The sequence below is a fragment of the Rutidosis leptorrhynchoides genome, chromosome 5 (assembly GCF_046630445.1).
Source record: "Rutidosis leptorrhynchoides isolate AG116_Rl617_1_P2 chromosome 5, CSIRO_AGI_Rlap_v1, whole genome shotgun sequence".
Taxonomy (NCBI): domain Eukaryota; kingdom Viridiplantae; phylum Streptophyta; class Magnoliopsida; order Asterales; family Asteraceae; genus Rutidosis; species Rutidosis leptorrhynchoides.
The window spans coordinates 164,980,366-165,004,588 of NC_092337.1; the positions used below are offsets into that span (position 1 = coordinate 164,980,366).

A 24,223-nucleotide genomic window follows, 5' to 3' on the forward strand; every position below is an offset into this window, starting at 1 on the left:
CAAATACCAACATTCATAGCATTCTAAAGAGTTTGTTTACTGTATACCCAATTCCTTCTATCCAATATAAATATGGTTACTAGAGTAATGTTATTAGAAAATTGTGCAGGGTTCTTTTTGAGCAACACTCCATATTTCACCTGCAAGATTAAAACTTGTTAAATTAAATAGGCAATCATTAAGGTATCATTAAATACAAAGCAGCTGATAGGCAACCCGAAGAACCAGCAAAAAGCCTACAAACAATCTTATTCAAAACAAAAGATACTACGACTCGCCTAACTCTTCCTATTCTAAGAGCTGCAAACCACAATTATCTGTATGTGTTTTATTCCTAACGCGAACAAACTCATTACTTTCTCAAACCTAATGATATTCAAAGACCCAACGGAAGTTAATGTCACTTTGAATTATGAGGACAGTTTGTTAACTGCTTTTAATCCCGTATTAAACATGGCATACAAATCATCATTGACTTCACTAGCATATTTTGTTTAAAGAATGGCACATTCAGATAGAGAGAGCGAGCAGATATATCATCTATTATGGCGAATATCGACCGATGACTACTATAAGTGGCTTATAAATGTTGATGCATAAGTATGCACCACTACAAGTAGCCACTTAAATGGAAACGAAATACAATGCCAAACGTAAAAGATATATAACTCTACGCTACAGTAATGCATGACTACAAAATTTTCAACTGTAGTATATAAATGTTGATGCACATCATGAAGAGGATGTATTTGAATAATCTAACAATATAAGATTCAACACAAATTCTAGCAGGCACACTTAGCTCATATTGTGTTGATATCACACCAAGAAATCTACTATTAATACTTACCATTCCGCTTTCTTTGATTTCATCTGAACTACTTCACGAAATCTGCTAAGTGCACTCTCCGGATTAGTCTCAACCAAACCTGTCGCAACAAAGCATGGCATCCCAATCAACTGACTAATATAAATTTCACGAGGAAGTAACATACGCCATTCAAAGAAATAACAATAGGTGTTACAAGTTCACAACCGTACTAAATGTACAAGACAACCATATAAAATATATAAACATAGATTCATCGTTAAACATAGGTTCCCCAACATATGATTTATAACAACTACAAAGGCAGCTCTACAATCATAATATCCATAATTAAATGATAATTAACTCATCACTGGAATTATAAAAGGACATATTCATGTAATAAAAAAATGACACTTCATATGACTTTCGACTGATTTTGGCTATCTTCATTTTGGACTAAAATAATTATAAGAACTCGACTCATTAGATAAAAGAAGACTATATCCTAACCAAGCTACTTATAAAGAAATTATACTTCCCACCACTTAAAACATTATAACAGACACTAAGACCACAGTTAACGCAGGCGTTTGTCGCCTGAATCCGCCCACAAACGCCCGGAATGGGGCGTTTGTCTGGGGGCGTTTGTCACACATTGATGCTGCTACAAACGCATTTTCTAGCGACGTGGCACGTTTTGATTGGACCAAATATCATATTCGTTGCAATATAGCCGTTGGTGATAAATTTTTTTTTTTTTTATTTTCCTCTTTTTCTTCTATAAATACACACTTTATTTTCATTTTTCACCACTAATTCACTACACACTCAAATATATATAAAAGTTTATATATTCTTTTTGTTTTAGAAACTAAAAAAAATGGATTTTTTAGCCTTAAGTATCGATTTGTTATTCGATTCAACGTCGTCCGAAGAAGAGGAAGAAATCCAACCAAGAACTCGTTTTCAAAGACAATCACGACGTTTTTTAAATAGAGATCGTGAAGCAGCTGGTGAATTATTGTGGAACGATTACTTTTGTGAAAATCCGACGTTTCCGGACGACATTTTCAAGAGACGATTTCGGATGCGCAAAGTTTTATTTCTCCGTATCCGAGACGGTATTCTTCAACACTCTTATACTCCTAATGCCCCCGATCATTTTACTTTTTTCCAACAACGTCCGAATGCACTTGGACGTCTTGGTTTTTAAACTATTCAAAAAATAACTTGCGCGTTACGGCAATTGTCGTATGGGATGACCGCGGATATATTTGATGAATATATTAAAATGGCGGAAAAAACGGGTTATGTTACTTTAAATAATTTTTGCAAGTGTATAATTCACTTATTTGGGCGGGAATATTTGAGGAAGCCTGATGCAACTGACATTGCTCGGTTGTATTCGGCGCACGAGGAGAAACATGGTTTCAAGGGAATGTTGGGTAGTATTGACTGTATGCATTGGACATAGAAAAATTGTCCCGTTGCATGGAAAGGTCAATATACGAGAGGTGATCACGGTCACCCGACGATCATGCTTGAAGCGGTTGCTTCATACGATATGTGAATATGGCATGCGTTTTTTGGGATGGCGGGTTCAACCAATGACATTAATGTGTTAAATCATTCTCTGTTGTTTGATTCCCTTCGTAAGGATAGAGCCGCACCTTCACCGTTTGAAGAAAATGGAAACCATTATCCCTTTGGTTACTACTTGGCGGACGGTGTAAGACCCGAATATTTTTCCTTGTAAATATGTGTGAATAAGTTATTCAAGTTGTGGAGTTTACGTTGTATATAATTAAAAGACAAAAGAAGCTGAACTGGGCATTTGGCGCGCCGCGCGGCCCTATGGCGCGCCGCGCCACTACGGGCTGACAAATTCCTTTCTTTTTAAATTAGATATTTTGAGGGCAATTTGGTAAAATCACTTAAGGGCCGACTTAAAGGCTTTGGATCAGTTTTTGGAGTGCCATTTACTCCATTTCCATCTACCTTATCCTCATCCATTCAATTCTAGAGAGAGAGTGTTAACCTAGTGTGAGAAAACTCATTTTTGGAGAAGAAGAAGGTGGAATCTTGCTCAAGCTCAAGCATTAAACTTGTTCATCTACTTCCTAGCTACATTTTGAGTGTAGTGGTATGCTCTAAACTTGATTTCCTAATTTAATTTTATGTAAGGGTTAGGGTTAGGGTTAATGGTGAACCTAAAACCCACTTTGTTAGTAAATTGAGTGTTTTGGGTGAATTAGGATTATGTTGACTCAAAGATGACTAACTAGGGTTTTTCAAGTATTAATTGTTGTTAACAAACCTTAATTAGTTAGTAAATTACTAGAACACCAATATTTATGTAAAAGGGTGTTGTGTGGGTTAGTGGATGACCCGAAATGGGTGTGTTGACCTTAAATGGGTCAAATGGGTCAAAATGGACCTAAGTTAGTAAATGTTTGTGATTAATGCATAAACCTAGTGTTAAAAGATGTTTTAAGACCTAACTTGGCTAATGTTAGGGATTTGGCAAAAGAGGACCCAATTATGGGTTAGGTGTCCAAATGGGTCAAAATGACATAGTAGTGGTAAGTGTTGTGAGTTTGACCAACTTGAATGGTTGATTGATTGTATGTGCGTGATAATAGGTGCGTTACCTTGAAGATTCAAGCTTGATTTTATTGATTCACCGAAGGCGTAAGGTGAGTGGAATAATTATGCGTGTATGTATATAATGTATTTATTTGTGTAGAATGGATGTGGCATTGTCGCGTTGTTAAGACACCACATTCTATGTAACGAGTAGTATTGTCGCGTTGTTAAGACACTACTCATTGTTTGATTGACATGTGGCATTATCGCGTTGTCTAAGGCACCACATTGTCATGGGAGTGGATGTCGCGTTGTTTAAGACACCACTCATCGTTTTGATTGGCATGTGGATTCGTCACGTTGTTCAAGATGCCACATTGTCATGGGGGTGAGTGAGTCGCGTTGTTTAAGACATCACCCGGGGGATTAGTGATTACGCGTCGTTTAAGTAACACTAACGGATGTTACGAACTCCAACGGCCTTTTAAGTACCGTTCCCTTGCTCGATTGGTTAACCATGGTTATAAGAATGTTGTGTTAGCATATTTAATTCTGAACTATATGCTATTGGTATTGCTAGCTCCTTAAGAATTTGCGGTTATTGGTATATGCTTAATGTTTTGCATGGTTGTCGAATTGCTAGCTCGTGTGCGATAATGTGTAAGTGATGCAAGTAAGTAGATTATATATGTATGTGTATAATTATTGCATTCACTAAGCTTTGCTTACCCTCTCGTTGTTTACTATTTTTATAGGTTCGGTTGTGGACAAGGGTAAGGGCATTATCATGGAATAGAGATCCCGCTTTGTTGATTAGGGGACGCTTTTTGGAAGTATTAGTTCTTGGAGGTTGACCGAGACTTGGGTAGTTTAATCCCAAATGCCATGCTCGTAGTGTAGTTTGGTACTTAAAATTTTTAGCGGTCGAAACTCATATTTTGTATTAAACTCGTAAATCGGCCAATGTGGGCCCCATCATGTAAAACTTGTTTTTATGTTTGAATCGTGTTAGTTTTACATATTTAAAAATGTTGGTGAAAGCATTCGGTCTAATTATGACGGGAAGTAGTCGATCTTTTTCGCGTTTAAAACTTTTTTGGACAGACCAGTTTGGCGCGCCGCGTGGCCATCTGGCGCGCCGCGCCACATGCTGAACAGGAAATATTTTTTTTTTATTTCGTATTTTAACGCGGGTTGTTCGTGGTTTGGTTTGGGTTGTTACAAGTGGTATCAGAGCATGGTCTAAGGGATTTAGGCGACTTGAGATAGGTGCCTAGACTTAGACTTTATTGTGTGTACGCTTTATGCGGGACTTGTAGGACTTTGGGCCGGATCGAGAATTGTTAGTACTTTGGTTTATGTTAACTAACCTCGTGCTAATTGTTTTGTGGTATGTTTTACAATCATCAAGCGAGATAGACGTTGTACTAGCAAGTTAATGCGACGTGCTCGCGTAACAATGATTAGCTACCATTGTTACGGGCGCAAATCGTGTCGAACAAGCAATGTACGACGATTGTTGAGCAAGATGGAATAGTGTGGTGTATAAGTATATACATACGTGTTATGTCCTTTTGTTTCGCCGTTTAACCTATCTCGTTTTATAGAATGAAGATGAGAAACGGACACGACACCGATAATGGGGGCACGAGTGAAGACCCCGAGTTCACAGCCAAGGTTGAGGCCATCTTTAAACGTCAAAAGGCGGAATATCTTGAGGAGATTAAGAAGATGTTTCAAGACTCGATTGACGACCAATTAGTCAATGTAGTCAAAGAGCAAGTCAAGGCCGTTCTTCATGATGATAATGTGGGAAGACGGGACTTTTTCTATAAGAACTTCAAGGATTCTCAACCTCCCACTTTTGAGGGCGAAAGAGATCCTCTTAAAAGTGCCCGTTGGATCTCCGATATAGAGGGGGCGTTCGTACTTGCGAATGTCCTCTCGATAAGAAGACAAGGTACGGGTCTAGCATGTTAAGGGGCGATGCTAAGTTATGGTGGGACGCGAAAATCCATCTTTATGGTGAAGTGCATGAAGTGACCTGAACTTTTCCATGTTCTTATATATTAAATGAAATTGATATTTACATGATTAAATGTTTCCAACATGTTAAGCAATCAAACTTGTTAAGACTTGATTAATTGAAATAGGTTTCATATAGACAATTGACCACCCAAGTTGACCGGCGATTCACGAACGTTAAAACTTGTAAAAACTATATGATGACATATATATATATATATATATATATATATATATATATATATATATATATATATATATATATATATATATATATATATATATATATATATATATATATATATATATATATATAGTTAACATGATATTATGATAAGTAAACATATCATTAAGTATATTAACAATGAACTACATATGTAAAAACAAGACTACTAACTTAATGATTTTGAAACGAGACATATATGTAACGATTATCGTTGTAACGACATTTAATGTATATATATCATATTAAGATATATTAATACATCATGATATCATGATAATGTAATAATTTAACATCTCATTTGATTTAATAAACAATGGGTTAACAACATTTAACAAGATTGTTAACCTAAAGGTTTCAAAACAACACTTACATGTAACGACTAACGACGACTTAACGTCTCAGTTAAAATGTATATACATGTAGTGTTTTAATATGTATTCATACACTTTTGAAAGACTTCAAGACACTTATCAAAATACTTCTACTTAACAAAAATGCTTAAAATTACATCCTCGTTCAGTTTCATCAACAATTCTACTAGTATGCACCCGTATTCGTACTCGTACAATACACAACTTTTAGATGTATGTACTATTGGTAGATACACTCCAATGATCAGCTCTTAGCAGCCCATGTGAGTCACCTAACACATGTAGGAACCATCATTTGGCAACTAGCATGAAATATTTCATAAAATTACAAAAATATGAGTAATCATTCATGACTTATTTACATGTAAACAAAATTACACATCCTTTATATCTAATCCATATACCAACGACCAAAAACACCTACAAACACTTTCATTCTTCAATTTTCTTCATCTAATTAATCTCTCTCAAGTTCTATCTTCAAGTTCTAAGTGTTCTTCATAAATTCTATAAGTTCTAGTTTCATAAAATCAAGAATACTTCCAAGTTTGCTAGCTTACTTCCAATCTTGTAGAGTGATCATCCAACCTCAAGAAATCTTTATTATTAAGTCGGGTAATCTAAGAATTAGGGAACAGACACCCTAATTGACGCAAATCATAAAGATAGATCTATTGAGCCTAACAAACCCCATCCAAAGTACCGGATGCTTTAGTACTTCGAAATTTATATCATATCCGAAGGGTGTCCCGGAATGATGGGGATATTCTTATATATGCATCTTGTTAATGTCGGTTACCAGGTGTTCACCATATGAATGATTTTTATCTCTATGTATGGGATGTATATTGAAATATGAAATCTTGTGGTCTATTGTTACGATTTGATATATATAGGTTAAACCTATAACTCACCAACATTTTTGTTGAAGTTTAAAGCATGTTTATTCTCAGGTGAATATTAAGAGCTTCCGCTGTTGCATACTAAAATAAGGACAAGATTTGGAGTCCATGTTTGTATGATATTATGTAAAAATAGCATTCAAGAAACATATGTCGATGTAATATATTTCTATTGTAAACCATTATGTAATGGTCGTGTGTAAACAGTATATTTTAGATTATCATTATTTGATAATCTACGTAATGCTTTTGAAACCTTTATTGATAAAATAAAGGTTATGGTTGTTTTAAAAATGAATGCAGTCTTTGAAAAACGTCTCATATAGAGGTCAAAACCTCGCAACGAAATCAATTAATATGGAACGTTTATAATCAATATGAACGGGACATTTCAGTTGGTATCCGAGCGTTGGTCTTAGAGAACCAGAAAATTTGCATTAGTGTGTCTTATCGAGTTTGTTAGGATGCATTAGTGAGTCTGGACTTCGACCGTGTTTTCTTTAAAAATGATTGCTTAACATTTTTGTTGGAAACTATATATTTTTAACATGTGAATATTATGTGATATATTAATCTCTTAACGTGTTTGATATTATTGATAGATTTCTACCTCTAGAACAAGTTCCATTGACTCACCTAATAATAATGAAGAGTCAAATGTAAATTGGAATGATTCGTGGACTGATTCACAAGTTCCTGAAGAGGAACCGGAAGAAGAGTCGGAACCGGAAGAAGAATCGGAACTGCAAGAAGAATCGGAACCGGAAGAAGAAATAGAACCAGTGGGGGAAATAATAAAACGGTTAAGTAGAAGAAAATCCTCAACCAACCGACCAAAGTTAATTATGGTCAATTGTGTTTCCGCCAAGGAAGCAAAGTATTGGGAGGATTACCAATTCTCCGATGAATCGGATCCCGACAAGGATTCCGATGATGTTATAGAAATTACCCCAACACAATTTAATAAGGCAAAAGAGAACAATAAGGGAAAGGGCATAAAAATAGAGAAATTTGATTCCAAACACGATGAACTTTATATGTATCGTCAACACCCGTATTTTTTAAGTTGTGACAATAACCCGGGAACCTCTAAACCACCAGGTTTTTCTAAACCAATGTGAAAAACGACAGCTCGTATTAGGGGAACATCATATATCCCTATAAACTTGGCAAAACGAACCAAAACCGAAGAAGAAGAAACGAGCGAGTCGGAATAAGATAGTTGTATTCGTGTGATGTAATATATGTAATATAGTGTGCTTATGCTTTATGATATATGTAAAAATTGATTGTATTAATAAGTATTTTTTTATGAATCTAACTCTTGTCTATTTTACAGTATAAAAATACAAAATGGATAGACAACCCAATATTTTAAGAGACCTACCCAGAGACATGATTGATGAAATCTTGTCTAGAGTCGGTCAGAATTCCTCGGCACAACTATTTAAGGCGAGATCAGTTTGTAAGACATTCGAAGAACGTTCCAAGAATGCCTTTATTTATAAAAGGCTTTTGTTCGAAAGATGGGGGATATCACATTGGGAAATCCAAAAGTTACGATGTGTTTACTTTGACGCATATATTGCGGGGAACCCAAATGCTATTTTACGCAACGGGTTAAGAAATTATTTTGACTCAATATATCCGAATATAGGACTTCATGATTTAGAAAAAGCGGCTAACATGCAACATAAAGAAGCATGTTATGCTTACGGGTTAGTAATGTTCGCTTCTCACCAAAGTGAGAACAAGAACATCGGGCTACAACTATTAAACAAAACGTTCCCACAAGTGACGGAGTCGGTAATTGGGGTAAGAAATGAGGTTTTTAGGTTATTACGAGACTGTTGGTCATTACGTAACCTTCATCCTTTTGATGACTTTACAACACATTGTCTTACTATCGGTCACAACGGTTATGTTCCACAAAACCAAGGATGGGAAGTGGTATTAGTAAATCCATAATGCATGACTTGTTTCTGGATGTATGAATTACGTGTCTTTATTGCCTTTGCTGAACGCCTTATTTATTAACTAGAATTATCTTCGCAACTACTTTGTATCAAAGTTTTATGTGCTATATTTCATGCTATATGTAAAAAAAAGCGGTATTGTAAGTTTGCAAGTTATTGTATAAAGGTTTGAATATGATATTTTTTTTGTGATTAGTTTTTCATATAGAATTGTAGTAGTTGAAATGGTATGTTAGCTACTACGTATGAACTTAACGGGTAGTTACTACCCGAATTAAAGAGTATAAAACGCTAATATGAAGAAAGAGCTTTTATAAATAAGTTCATATTACGCTACGAAATACTATTGACTACTCTTGATATTCTATATGATTAACTCGCTTCATTTGACTATTTTGAAGGAAATGGTACCGACTACTCGACACACCTTGAATATGAGCGAAGAGGAATTTTGTGCCTTTCTTGCTTCAAACATAGCTGCAGTACAGGCTACGCTACATACCAACAATAACTCCGAATCTAGCAATGCAGCTAATGGCGCAAGAAATCGTATAGGATGCACCTACAAAGAATTCACTGCCTGCAAACCTTTGGAATTTGATGGAACCGAAGGACCGGTTGGATTGAAACGGTGGACCGAGAAAGTCGAATCGGTGTTTGCCATAAGTAAGTGTACTGAAGAGGACAAAGTGAAGTACGCTACGCATACCTTCACAGGTACTGTGTTAACATGGTGGAATACCTATCTAGAGCAAGTGGGACAAGATGATGCTTACGCACTACCGTGGTCAGCATTCAAGCACTTGATGAACGAGAAGTACCGTCCCAGAACCGAGGTCAATAAGCTCAAGACAGAACTTAGAGGGTTAGGAACCCAAGGATTTGATATTACCACGTACGAAAGACGATTCACAGAATTGTGCCTATTGTGTCCGAGAGCGTTCGAAGATGAGGAAGAGAAGATCGACGCGTTTGTGAAAGGATTATCGGAAAGAATCCAAGAAGATATAAGTTCACACGAGCCCGCCTCCATACAACAGGCATGTAGAATGGCTCACAAACTAGTGAACCAGATTGAGGAAAGAATTAAAGAACAGGCGGCTGAAGAGGCCAATGTGAAGAAATTCAAAAGAAAGTGGGAGGAAAACGGTGATAAGAATCACCAATACAACAACAACAGCAATTACAACAATAATAGCAACAACTATCCCAACAACAACAACAACAACAACAACAACAGCAGCAGCAGCAGCAGCAGCAGCAGCAGTAGCAGCAGCAGCAACAACAGCAGCAACAGCAGCAACAACAACAGCAACAACAACATCAACAACAACAACAACAACTACAACAATCATCCCAACAACAATAACAACCGCAACAACAACAACAATCAGAAGCAGCTATGTCAAAGGTGTGAAAAGTATTACTTGGGGTTCTGCACCAAATTTTGCAACAAGTGTAAAAGAAATGGTCATAGCGCGGCGAAGTGTAAGGTCTACGGACCAGGGGTTAACAGGACGAAAGGAACAAATGGTGTCGGAACGAGTAATGGTGGAGCAAGTAGTGTCGGAGCAAGTTATTCCAATGTAGTTTGTTATAAATGTGGAAAAACGGGCCACATTATTAGAAGCTATATGAGTAGAGATTTTTGTGCTAAATTAAGTTATCCATTGACGCCGTTGGATAGTAAATTTTTACTCGAATTAGCAAACGGTAAATTAATTTCAGCAGATTATATATGCCGGAATCGAGAAATTAAACTGGGTAGCGAAATATTTAAGATTGATTTGATACCGTAGAGTTAGGGAGTTTTGATGTAATAGTTGGCATGGACTGGCTGAAGAAGGTGAAAGCAGAGATCGTATGTTATAAAAATGCAATTCGCATTGTACGAGAAGAAGGAGAACCCTTAATGGTGTACGGAGAAAAGGGCAACACGAAGCTACATCTTATTAGTAATTTGAAGGTACAAAAACTAATAAGAAAAGGTTGCTATGCTGTTCTAGCACACGTCGAGAAAGTACAAACTGAAGAAAAGAGCATCAATGATGTTCCCGTCGCAAAAGAATTTCCCGATGTATTTCCGAAAGAATTACCGGGATTACCCCCACATCGATCCGTTGAATTTCAAATAGATCTTGTACCAGGAGCTGCACCAATAGCTCGTGCTCCTTACAGACTCGCACCCAGCGAGATGAAAGAACTGCAAAGCCAATTACAAGAACTTTTAGAGCGTGGTTTCAATCGACCAAGCACATCACCGTGGGGAGCTCCTGTTTTGTTTATCAAGAAGAAAGATGGTACATTCAGGTTGTGTATCGACTACCGAGAGTTGAACAAACTTACCATCAAGAACCGCTACCCACTACCGAGAATCGATGACTTATTTCATCAACTACAAGGCTCGTCTGTTTATTCAAAGATTGACTTACGTTCCGGGTATCATCAAATGCGGGTGAAAGAAGATGATATTCTAAAGACTGTTCAGAACACGTTACGGTCATTACGAGTTTATGGTCATGCCGTTTGGTTTAACTAATGCACCAACTGTGTTCATGGACCTTATGAACCGAGTGTGTGGACCATACCTTGACAAGTTTGTCATTGTTTTCATTGATGACATACTTATTTACTCAAAGAATGACCAAGAACACGGTGAACATTTGAGAAAGGTGTTAGAAGTATTGAGGAAGGAAGAATTGTACGCTAAATTTTCAAAGTGTGCATTTTGGTTGGAAAAAGTTCAATTCCTCGGTCACATAGTGAACAAAGAATGTATTAAGGTGGATCCGGCAAAGATAGAAACTGTTGAAAAGTGGGAAACCCCGAAAACTCCAAAACACATACGCCAGTTTTTAGGACTAGCTGGTTACTACAGAAGGTTCATCCAAGACTTTTCCAGAATAGCAAAACCCTTGACTGCATTAACGCATAAAGGGAAGAAATTTGAATGGAAGGATGAACAAGAGAAAGCGTTTCAGTTATTGAAGAAAAAGCTAACTACGGCACCTATATTGTCATTGCCTGAAGGGAATGATGATTTTATGATTTATTGTGATGCATCAAAGCAAGGTCTCGGTTGTGTATTAATGCAATGGACGAAGGTGATTGCTGATTCACGAGCAAAATCATACGACGCATGATTTGGAATTAGGCGCGGTTGTTTTTGCATTAAAGACTTGGAGGCACTACTTATATGGGTCAAAAGTATTATATATACCGACCACAAAAGTTTTCAACACATATTTAATCAGAAACAACTGAATATGAGGCAGCGTATGTGGATTGAATTGTTGAATGATTACGACTTTGAGATTCGTTACCACCCGGGGAAGGCAAATGTGGTAGCCGACGCCTTGAGCAGAAAGGACAGAGAACCCATTCGAGTAAAATCTATGAATATAATGATTCACACTAACCTTACTACTCAAATAAAGGAGGCAAAACAAGGAGTTTTAAAAGAAGGAAATTTAAAGGATGAAATACCCAAAGGATCGGAGAAGCATCTTAATATTCGGGAAGATGGAACCCGGTATAGGGCTGAAAGAATTTGGGTACCAAAATTTGAAGATATGAGAGAAATGGTACTTAGAGAAGCTCATAAAACCAGATATTCAATACATCCTGGAACGGGGAAGATGTACAAGGATCTTAAGAAACATTTTTGGTGGCCAGGTATGAAAGCCGATATTGCTAAATATGTAGGAGAATGTTTAACGTGTTCTAAGGTCAAAGCTGAACATCAGACACCATCAGGTCTACTACAACAACCTGAAATCCTGGAATGGAAATGGGAAAACATTACCATGGATTTCATTACTAAATTGCCAAGGACTGCAAGTGGTTATGATACTATTTGGGTAATAGTTGATCGTCTCATCAAGTCAGCACACTTTCTGCCAATAAGAGAAGATGATAAGATGGAGAAGTTAGCACGACTGTATTTGAAGGAAGTCGTCTCCAGACATGGAATACCAATCTCTATTATCTCTGATAGGGATGACAGATTTATTTCAAGATTCTGACAGATATTACAGCAAGCATTAGGAACTCATCTAGACATGAGTACTGCCTATCTTCCACAAACTGATGGGCAGAGCGAAAGGACGATACAAACGCTTAAAGACATGCTACGAGCATGTGTTATTGATTTCAGAAACAGTTGGGATCGACATCTACCGTTAGCAGAATTTTCCTACAACAACAGCTATCATTAAAGCATTGAGATGGCGCCGTTTGAAGCACTTTATGATAGAAAGTGCAGGTCTCCGATTTTTTGGAGTGAAGTGGGGGATAGACAGATTACGGGTCCGGAGATAATACAAGAAACTACCGAGAAGATCATCCAAATTCAACAACAGTTGAAAACCGCCCAAAGTCGACAAAAGAGCTACGCTGACATTAAAAGAAAAGACATAGAATTTGAAAGTGGAGAAATGGTCATGCTTAAGGTTGCACCTTGGAAAGGTGTTGTTCGATTTGGTAAACGGGGGAAATTAAATCCAAGGTATATTGGACCATTCAAGATTATTGATTGTGTCGGACCAGTAGCTTACCGACTTGAGTTACCTTAACAACTTGCGAATGTACATAACACTTTCCACGTCTTGAATTTGAAGAAATGTTTTGCTAAAGAAGATCTCACTATTCCGTTGGACGAAATCTAAATCAATGAAAAACTTCAATTCATTGAAGAACCCGTCGAAATAATGGATCGTGAGGTTAAGAGACTTAAACAAAACAAGATACCGATTGTTAAGGTTCGATGGAATGCTCGTAGAGGACCCGAGTTCACTGGGAGCGTGAAGATCAAATGAAGAAGAAATACCCGCATTTATTTCAAGAAGATTCGTCAACACTTTCAACAGCTTAAAATTTCGGGATGAAATTTATTTAACGGGTAGGTACTGAAGTGACCCGAACTTTTCCATGTTCTTATATATTAAATGAAATTGATATTTACATGATTAAATGTTTCCAACATGTTAAGCAATCAAACTTGTTAAGATTTGATTAATTGAAATAGGTTTCTTATAGACAATTGACCACCCAAGTTGACCGGCGATTCACGAACGTTAAAACTTGTAAAAACTATATGATGATATATATATATATATATATATATATATATATATATATATATATATATATATATATATATATATATATATATATATATATAGTTAACATGATATTATGATAAGTAAACATATCATTAAGTATATTAACAATGAACTACATATGTAAAAACAAGACTACTAACTTAATGATTTTGAAACGAGACATATATGTAACGATTATCGCTATAACAATATTTAATGTATATATATCATATTAAGATATATTAATACATCATGATATCATGATAATGTAATAATTTAACATGTCATTTGATTTAATAAACAATGGGTTAACAACATTTAACAAGATCGTTAACCTAAAGGTTTCAAAACAACACTTGCATGTAACGACTAACGACGACTTAACGACTCAGTTAAAATGTATATACATGTAGTGTTTTAATATGTATTCATACACTTTTGAAAGACTTCAATACATTTATCAAAATACTTCTACTTAACAAAAATGCTTACAATTACATCCTCGTTCAGTTTCATCAACAATTCTACTCGTATGCACCCGTATTCGTACTCGTACAATACACAGCTTTTAGATGTATGTACTATTGGTATATACACTCCAATGATAAACTCTTAGCAGCCCATGTGAGTTACCTAACACATGTAGGAACCATCATTTGGCAACTAGCATGAAATATCTCATAAAATTACAAAAATATGAGTAATCATTCATGACTTATTTACATGTAAACAAAATTACACATCCTTTATATCTAATCCATATACCAACGACCAACAACACCTACAAACACTTTTATTCTTCAATTTTCTTCATCTAATTAATCTCTCTCAAGTTCTATCTTCAAGTTCTAAGTGTTCTTCATAAATTCTTCAAGTTCTAGTTTCATAAAATCAAGAATACTTCCAAGTTTGCTAGCTTACTTCCAATCTTGTAGAGTGATCATCCAACCTCAAGAAATCTTTATTATTTACAGTAAGATATCTTTCTAATACAAGGTAATACTCATATTCAAACTTTGATTCAATTTCTATAACCATAACAATCTTATTTCGAGTGAAAATCTTACTTGAACTTGTTTTCGTGTCATGATTCTGCTTCAAGAACTTTCAAGCCATCCAAGGATCCTTTGAAGCTAGATCCATTTTTATCATTTCCAGTAGCTTTATCCAGAAAACTTGAGGTAGTAATGATGTTCATAACAACATTCGATTCATACATATAAAGCTATCTTATTCGAAGGTTTAAACTTGTAATCACTAGAACATAGTTTAGTTAATTCTAAACTTGTTCGCAAACAAAAGTTAATCCTTATAACTTGACTTTTAAAATCAACTAAACACATATTATATATCTATATGATATGCTAACTTAATGATTTAAAAGCTGGAAACACGAAGAACACTGTAAAACCGGACATACGCCGTCGTAGTAACACCGCGGACTGTTTTGGGTTAGTTAATTAAAAACTATGATAAACTTTGATTTAAAAGTTGTTCTTCTGGGAAAATGATTTTTCTTATGAACATGAAACTATATCCAAAAATCATGGTTAAACTCAAAGTGGAAGTATGTTTTCTAAAATGGTCATCTAGACGTCGTTCTTTCGACTGAAATGACTACCTTTACAAAAACGACTTGTAACTTATATTTCCGACTATAAACCTATACTTTTTCTGTTTAGATTCATAAAATAGAGTTCAATATGAAACCATAGCAATTTGATTCACTCAAAACGGATTTAAAATGAAGAAGTTATGGGTAAAACAAGATTGGATAATTTTTCTTGTTGTAGCAACGTGAAAATTGGTAACAAATCTATATTAATCATATCCTAGCTAACTTATATTGTATTATACATGTATTCTAATATATTATGTAATCTTGGGATACCATAGACACGTATGCAAATGTTTTGACATATCATATCGACCCATGTGTATATATTATTTGGAACAACCATAGACACTCTATATGCAGTAATGTGGGAGTTAGCTATACAGGGTTGAGGTTGATTCCAAAAATATATATACTTTGAGTTGTGATCTAGCCTGAGACGTGTATACACTGGGTCGTGGATTGATTCAAGATAATATATATATCAATTTTTTCTGTACATCTAACGTTGGACAACTAGTTGTAGGTTACTAAAGAGGACAGCTGACTTAATAAACTTAAAACATCAAAATATATTAAAAGTGTTGTAAATATATTTTGAATATACTTTGATATATATGTACATATTTGTTATAGGTTCGTGAATCGACCAGTGGCCAAGTCTTACTTCCCGACGAAGTAAAAATCTGTGAAAGTGAGTTATAATCCCATTTTTAAAATCTAATATTTTTGGGATGAGAATACATGCAGGTTTTATAAATGATTTACAAAATAGACACAAGTACGTGAAACTACATTCTATGGTTGAATTATCGAAATTGAATATGCCCCTTTTTATTAAGTCTAGTAATCTAAGAATTAGGGAACAGACACCCTAATTGACGCGAATCCTAAAGATAGATCTATTGAGCCTAACAAACCCCATCCAAAGTACCGGATGCTTTAGTACTTCGAAATTTATATCATATCCGAAGGGTGTCCCGGAATGATGGGGATATTCTTATATATGCATCTTGTTAATATCGGTTACCAGGTGTTCACGATATGAATGATTTTTATCTCTATGTATGGGATGTATATTGAAATATGAAATCTTATGGTCTATTGTTACGATTTGATATATATATATATAGGTTAAACCTATAACTCACCAACATTTTTGTTGAAGTTTAAAGCATGTTTATTCTCAGGTGAATATTAAGAGCTTCCGCTGTTGCATACTAAAATAAGGACAAGATTTGGAGTCCATGTTTGTATGATATTATGTAAAAAACTGCATTCAAGAAACATATGTCGATGTAATATATTTCTATTATAAACCATTATGTAATGGTCGTGTGTAAACAGTATATTTTAGATTATCATTATTTGATAATCTACGTAATGCTTTTGAAACCTTTATTGATAAAATAAAGGTTATGGTTGTTTTAAAAATGAATGCAGTCTTTGAAAAACGTCTCATATAGAGGTCAAAACCTCGCAACGAAATCAATTAATATGGAACGTTTATAATCAATATGAACGGGACATTTCAGATGGTATCAGAGCCAGGCCCTGGACCAAACGTACACAGCGAGGACGCTGTGTCCCATTAGGGGGGAGGATTGTAACATCCGTGTTAAATCCGTCCCACATCGGTTGGAGAGGGGAACGAAGCATGCCTTATAAGGGTGTGGAGGCCTTTCCTAGCATGACGCGTTTTGGGACCACAAGCGCAGCAGATCTCATGAGAACTCTGCAGTTAAGCGTGCTCAAGCGAGAGCACTACCAGGATGGGTGACCTCCTGGGAAAGTGCTCGTTGTGTTTGGTCGCCAAAAAAAATCCGTGCGCCTACGGGCAAAGCGGACAATATCATGCTATGGGGAACGTGTTACCTGGGATGTTACAGTGCAATGTATGGACTTCACTTGGGACGAATTCAAAGCGGAGTTTTTCGATGAATACCGAACTTCGGCCGATCTTACAAGGCTTAAGGACGAGCTACGTACCTTGAGGCAAGGGTCGATGGATTTGAACACTCTCAAATCCGTGTTTTTGTCCAAGACCCAATTTTGCCCGGAGTATGTCGGGAATGATAAGATGTTGAAAGAAGATTTCTATCGAACCTTGAATGATAGTTATCAATAGAAAATTAGTGTGAACGTGGTGAAAAGCTTCGATGAGTTGTTTAATATGGCTAAAGGTTTTGAAGCGCTTGTGTTGAGAAAGAGTAGTTTTACTTTTGGTAAGAGGAAGTTCGAAGCTACTAGTCATTCGAACAAGAAGGGTAAAGGTGCAACGGAGAGCGTCGGTAGTGTGAAGAAGAGTGCTCCGGGGAAATTTCGTTATTCATGTCATAATTGCGGGCGAAGGGGGCACATGGCCCGTGATTGCACCAACCCACCTTCTACAACCAAATTTACTTGTTTCAATTGTGGTAAAAAAGGGCACAAGAGGCCCGAGTGTCCCGAGTTGCGCAATGATAATGTCAAACGGCTAGAGAAGGCGGCGGGTACGGCCAGGGGTCGTAATTACTTGATGACGAACGAAGAAGCCAAACAATCCAATGAAGTCGTTTCAGGTACTTTCATGGTTAATTCTAATCCGGCGAGGATACTTTTTGATAGTGGTGCTAATTTGTCTTTCGTGTCTCCAAGATTTGTGCCTAAGTTAAATAAACCGCTAGTAAAGTTAAGCCATCCGGTAGAAGTTGAAATAGCGGATGGCAAGACGGCGCTAGTGGTTGATGTGTGTAGAAATTGTAATGTTGTGTTTGGTGCCGAAAGTTTTGAAATTGATCTCATCCCGATGACCTTGGGCGATTTTGATGTTGTCATTGGTATGGATTGGCTCGATCGTTATAGAGCCGATATTGCATGCCATGATAAGTTTATTCGTGTAAAGACCCCAAGTGGGGGAGAGTTAATTATTCATGGCGATAAGCGAAGGAGACCGGTGCCGATATGCACTTTTGCACGGGCACGTCGTTTCGTTGTTACTGGTGGCATGGCTTTCCTTGCTCATGTTGTTGATACTCGTAATGAGCTACCACCCATTCGTGAAATTCCGGTGATTAATGAATTTGAAGACGTTTTTCCGGACGAGTTACCAGGTGTTCCGGCGGAAAGACAAGTTGAATTTCACATTGAGTTGGTTCCGGGGGCTACCCCCATTGCTAAAACTCCTTATCGTTTAGCACCGACGGAAATGCAAGAGTTGTTAAATCAAATCCAAGAGTTACTCGAAAAGGGTTTTATTCGACCGAGTGCTTCGCCGTGGGGCGCTCCGGTATTGTTCGTAAAGAAGAAGGATGGTAGTATGCGGATGTACATCGATTATCGGGAGTTGAACAAAGTGACGATCAAGAATCGTTATCCTTTGCCTAGGATTGGCGATTTGTTTGACCAACTCCAAGGTGCAATGTATTTCTCTAAAATCGACCTACGGTCCGGATATCACCAAATGCGAGTCCGCGAGGAAGACATCGAGAAAACGGCTTTTCGAACGCGTTATGGGCATTTTGAATTTGTGGTGATGCCTTTTGGTCTTACGAATGCACCGGCGGCATTCATGGATCTTATGAACCGAGTGTGCCAACCTATGTTGGACAAGTCGGTAATAGTGTTCATTGACGACATACTAGTCTACTCGAAAAGTATGAACGAACATGAACGTCATTTGCGTGAAGTATTTAAGACGTTACGAAAGGAGAAGTTGTATGCAAAGTTCTCCAAATGTGAATTTTGGCTAAGGGAAGTCCAATTCCTTGGTCATATTGTGAACAAAGACGGCGTTCAAGAGTTTTCCGGGGAAGATCGAGACGGTGAAGAGTTGGGGACGACCAACTACGCCTACGGAAATCCGAAGTTTTCTCGGATTGGCAGGTTATTATCGTCGGTTTATCCAAGACTTTTCTAAGATTGCTTCTCCATTGACGAAATTGACGAGGAAGAATGCTAAATTTAATTGGGAAAACGAGCAAGAAATTGCTTTTCAATTGTTAAAAGAGAAGTTGTGCCAAGCTCCGGTGTTAGTATTGCCGGAAGGTGTGGAAGATATGACGGTTTATTGTGATGCTTCTCTAAACGGGCTCGGGTGTGTTCTTATGCAAAGGGATAAAGTCATCGCTTATGCCTCTCGACAGTTAAAGGAACACGAAACGAGATATCCGACTCATGATCTTGAGTTGGCGGCGGTGGTACATGCGTTGAAAATTTGGCGCCATTACTTGTATGGTGTCAACAGTACGATTTATTCGGATCATAAGAGTTTGAAACATCTCTTTAATCAACGAGATTTGAATTATCGTCAACGTAGGTGGATGGATGTGGTAAAAGATTATGATTGTGAAATACTTTATCACCCGGGCGCGACGAAAATGTATCTTGATTTAAGGAAAGATTATTGGTGGCCGGGCATGAAGCGTGATGTTGTAAAATATGTTGAACAATGTGTTACTTGTTTGCAAGTTAAGGCCGAGCACCAAAAGCTGTATGGTAAGTTGCAACCGTTAGAAATCCCGAAATGGAAATGGGAGCATGGATTTCATTACAAAGTTACCAAAGAAGGCGAGAACCCAATTTGATACGATTTGGGTGATAGTTGATCATTTGACGAAAAGTGTTTTGTTTCTCCCCATCAAAGAAGCGATATCGTCGGAGGCCTTAGCTAAGTTGTTTATCAAGGAAGTGGTCTCGCGACATGGGGTTCCTATATCTATTATTTCGGATCGAGATACCCGTTTCACATCTCGATTTTGGGAAAAGTTTCATGAAGATATGGGTACGCAATTAAAGTTGAGCACGGCGTATCATCCTCAAACGGACGGTCAAACCGAACGTACGAATCAAACTTTGGAAGATATGTTACGGGCGTGCATTATTGATTTCGGTGGTAGTTGGGATGAGCACTTGCCTTTGGTGGAATTCTAGTACAATAATAGTTATCACACTAGTATCGGGATGCCACCTTATGAGATGCTTTATGGGCGTAGGTGTCGAACTCCAATTTGTTGGGGTGAAGTGGGTCAAGGGGAAATCGGGAGTACCGATTTGGTTTTGGAGACGAATAACAAGATTGAGATTATTCGGGATCATCTGAAGAAGGCTCAAGATAGACAAAAGTCGTATGCCGATAAACGTAGACGAACGTTCGAATTTCAAGAAGGCGACATGGTAATGCTTAAAGTTTCGCCATGGAAGGGTATTATCCGATTTCGAAAACGGGAAAAGTTAGCTCCTCGATTTATTGGGCCATTCAAAGTTTTAGCTCGTGTTGGTGAAGTTGCATATCGATTGGAATTACCCGAAGAACTTGCGGGGATCCATAATACATTTCATGTTTCCCACCTCCGTAAGTGTCTTGCGGATGATTCTTCGTGGATGCCATTAGACGAAATCGAGCTAAACAACAAGTTGGAATATGTTGAAGAGCCGATTGCTATACTTAATGAGAAAGTGAAAATGTTGCGTAACAAGGAGGTGAGGACCTTTAAGGTTCAATGGCGTCGTAGTAAAGGTTCCGAGTTTAAATGGGAACCCGAGAAATTTGTGTTGGTTTATCTTCCCGCTTGTCATGCGGCTTGGATCGCGAGGACGCGCTCCGATGTAAGCGGGGGAGAGTTGTAAGACCCGAATATTTTTCCTTGTAAATATGTGTGAATAAGTTATTCAAGTTGTGGGGTTTACGTTGTATATAATTAAAAGACAAAAGAAGCTGAACTGGGCATTTGGCGCGCCGCGCCACTACGGGCTGACAGATTCCTTTCTTTTTAAATTAGATATTTTGAGGGCAATTTGGTAAAATCACTTAAGGGCCGACTTAAAGGCTTTGGATCAGTTTTTGGAGTGCCATTTACTCCATTTCCATCTACCTTATCATCATCCATTCAATTCTAGAGAGAGAGTGTTAACCTAGTGTGAGAAAACTCATTTTTGGAGAAGAAGAAGGTGGAATCTTGCTCAAGCTCAAGCATTAAACTTGTTCATCTACTTCCTAGCTACATTTTGAGTGTAGTGGTATGCTCTAAACTTGATTTCCTAATTTAATTTTGTGTAAGGGTTAGGGTTAGGGTTAATGGTGAACCTAAAACCCACTTTGTTAGTAAATTGGGTGTTTTAGGTGAATTAGGGTTATGTTGACTCAAAGATGACTAACTAGGGTTTTTCAAGTATTAATTGTTGTTAACAAACCTTAATTAGTTAGTAAATTGCTAGAACACCAATATTTATGTAAATGGGTGTTGTGTGAGTTAGTGGATGACCCGAAATGGGTGTGTTGACCTTAAATGGGTCAAATGGGTCAAAATGGACCTAAGTTAGTAAATGTTTGTGATTAATGCATAAACCTAGTGTTAAAAGATGTTTTGAGACCTAACTTAGCTAATGTTAGGGTTTTGGCAAAAGAGGACCCAATTATGGGTTAGGTGTCCAAATGGGTCAAAATGACATAGTAGTGGTAAGTGTTGTGAGTTTGACCAACTTGAATGGTTGATTGATTGTATGTGCGTGATAATAGGTGCGTTACCTTGAAGATTCAAGCCTGATTTTATTGATTCACCGAAGGCGCAAGGTGAGTGGAATAATTATGCGTGTATGTATATAATGTATTTATTTGTGTAGAATGGATGTGGCATTGTCGCGTTGTTAAGACACCACGTTCTATGTAACGAGTAGTATTGTCGCGTTGTTAAGACACTACTCATTGTTTGATTGACATGTGGCATTGTCGCGTTGTCTAAGGCACCACATTGTCATGGGAGTGGATTTCGCGTTGTTTAAGACACCACTCATCGTTTTGATTGGCATGTGGATTCGTCGCGTTGTTCAAGACGCCACATTGTCATGGGGGTGAGTGAGTCGCGTTGTTTAAGACATCACCCGGAGGATTAGTGATTATGCGTCGTTTAAGTAACACTAACGGATGTTACGAACTCCAACGGCCTTTTAAGTACCGTTCCCTTGCTCAATTGGTTAACCATCGTTATAAGAATGTTGTGTTAGCATATTTAATTATGAACTATATGCTATTGGTATTGCTAGCTCCTTAAGAATTTGCGGTTATTGGTATATGCTTAATGTTTTGCATGGTTGTCGAATTGCTAGCTCGTGTGCGATAATGTGTAAGTGATGCAAGTAAATAGATTATATATGTATGTGTGTAATTATTGCATTCACTAAGCTTTGCTTACCCTCTCGTTATTTACTATTTTTATAGGTTCGGTTGTGGACAAGGGTAAGGGCATTATCATGGAATAGAGATCCCGCTTTGTTGATTAGGGGACGCTTTTTGGAAGTATTAGTTCTTGGAGGTTGACCGAGACTTGGGTAGTTTAATCCCAAACGCCATGCTCGTAGTGTAGTTTGGTACTTAAACTTTTTGGCGGTCGAAACTCATATTTTGTATTAAACTCGTAAATCGGCCAATGTGGGCCCCATCATGTAAAACTTGTTTTTATGTTTGAATCGTGTTAGTTTTACATATTTGAAAATGTTGGTGAAAGCGTTCGGTCTAATTATGACGGGAAGTAGTCGATCTTTTTCGCGTTTAAAACTTTTTTGGACAGACCAGTTTGGCGCACCGCGCTACATGCTGAACAGGAAATATATTTTTTTTTATTTCGTATTTTAACGCGGGTTGTTCGTGGTTTGGTTTGGGTTGTTACAGACGGGATATATCCCGATTGGACAACACTAATAAAGGGGTATTCGACTTCTATTGATGAGCCTAGAAAAAAATTTACTAAATTTCAAGCGAGTGCTAGAAATGATGTTGAGCGTACATTTGGTGTTTTACAAGGTCGGTTTGCGATTTTAAAAACACCGGCACGAGTTATGAGTGTTAATAAGATGAGAAGGATAATGTATAGTTGTATTGTTATGCACAACATGATACAAGAAGATAACGGGTTTGCGTTAAGTACTTGGGAACAAGAATGGTTAGATAAACCCGAAAACCGGCCTCGTCGCAATATTCGGAGAAGGGTCAAAGATCGTCGATCACGAGACAAAGAGATTCGCGATCGAGACGTGCACGATCAACTTCGTGAAGATTTAACGGCTCATATTTGGAACCTCCTGCCAAACTTTCGCTCGATGCAAAACTAGTGTTTTTTTTAATAATGTAATTTTTTTTTATGTTTTTTTAAGCGTGTAATGTAATGTTTTTTTTTTTTTTTTTTTTTTTTTGCGTGTATTTTTTTTATTGTAATGTTTTTTTTTTAATAATTAATGTACTTTTGTCTAATTTATTTTATATTTTGTATTAAATAAAATAAAAACTAAATTAAAAACAATTAAAAAAAAGAAAAAGAAAATGCCACGTCACAGTCTTATCATGACAAAAGCCCCCATTACAACTCCCCCCAAAATGTCATGCATCAGTCACAGTTTTTCCCCAAAAGGTGCACCTCACCCACTCCACGTCACAATCACCAATATCAGTGGTCTAAGTAGGTGAAGGTTCATGCCTTTGTGGATTCACATCCATCAACGTGACTTCAACCGAACCATGGTCTGTAACATCTATTGATCCGCTAAAGATAATGCCCAATAGTTTCTTGACCACAACACACCAATCCTGATAAACAGAAAACTCTATGAGCCACCTGAAGCGTTTAAAAGAAAACATA

At 37.2% G+C, this 24,223-nt stretch overlaps 1 protein-coding gene across 1 annotated transcript; it reads left to right on the forward strand.

The window, feature by feature from the left end:
• The first annotated feature begins 2,102 nt into the window (after positions 1 to 2,102).
• On the forward strand, positions 2,103 to 23,699 carry LOC139849147 (uncharacterized). Its single transcript, XM_071838817.1, has 2 exons — positions 2,103 to 2,268; positions 23,260 to 23,699. The coding sequence occupies exons 1-2, from the start codon at positions 2,103 to 2,105 to the stop codon at positions 23,697 to 23,699; spliced, it is 606 nt and encodes a 201-aa protein (XP_071694918.1).
• The last annotated feature ends 524 nt before the right edge of the window (positions 23,700 to 24,223 follow it).

Bases quoted from the DNA above. Each gene is read 5' to 3' on its own strand.
- LOC139849147 (XM_071838817.1), top strand. From the start codon at position 2,103: ATGGCGGAAAAAACGGGTTATGTTACTTTAAATAATTTTTGCAAGTGT. The intron at 2,269-23,259 runs GTATGCATTGGA...GGGTTGTTACAG, and splicing joins AATGTTGGGTAGTATTGACT to ACGGGATATATCCCGATTGG.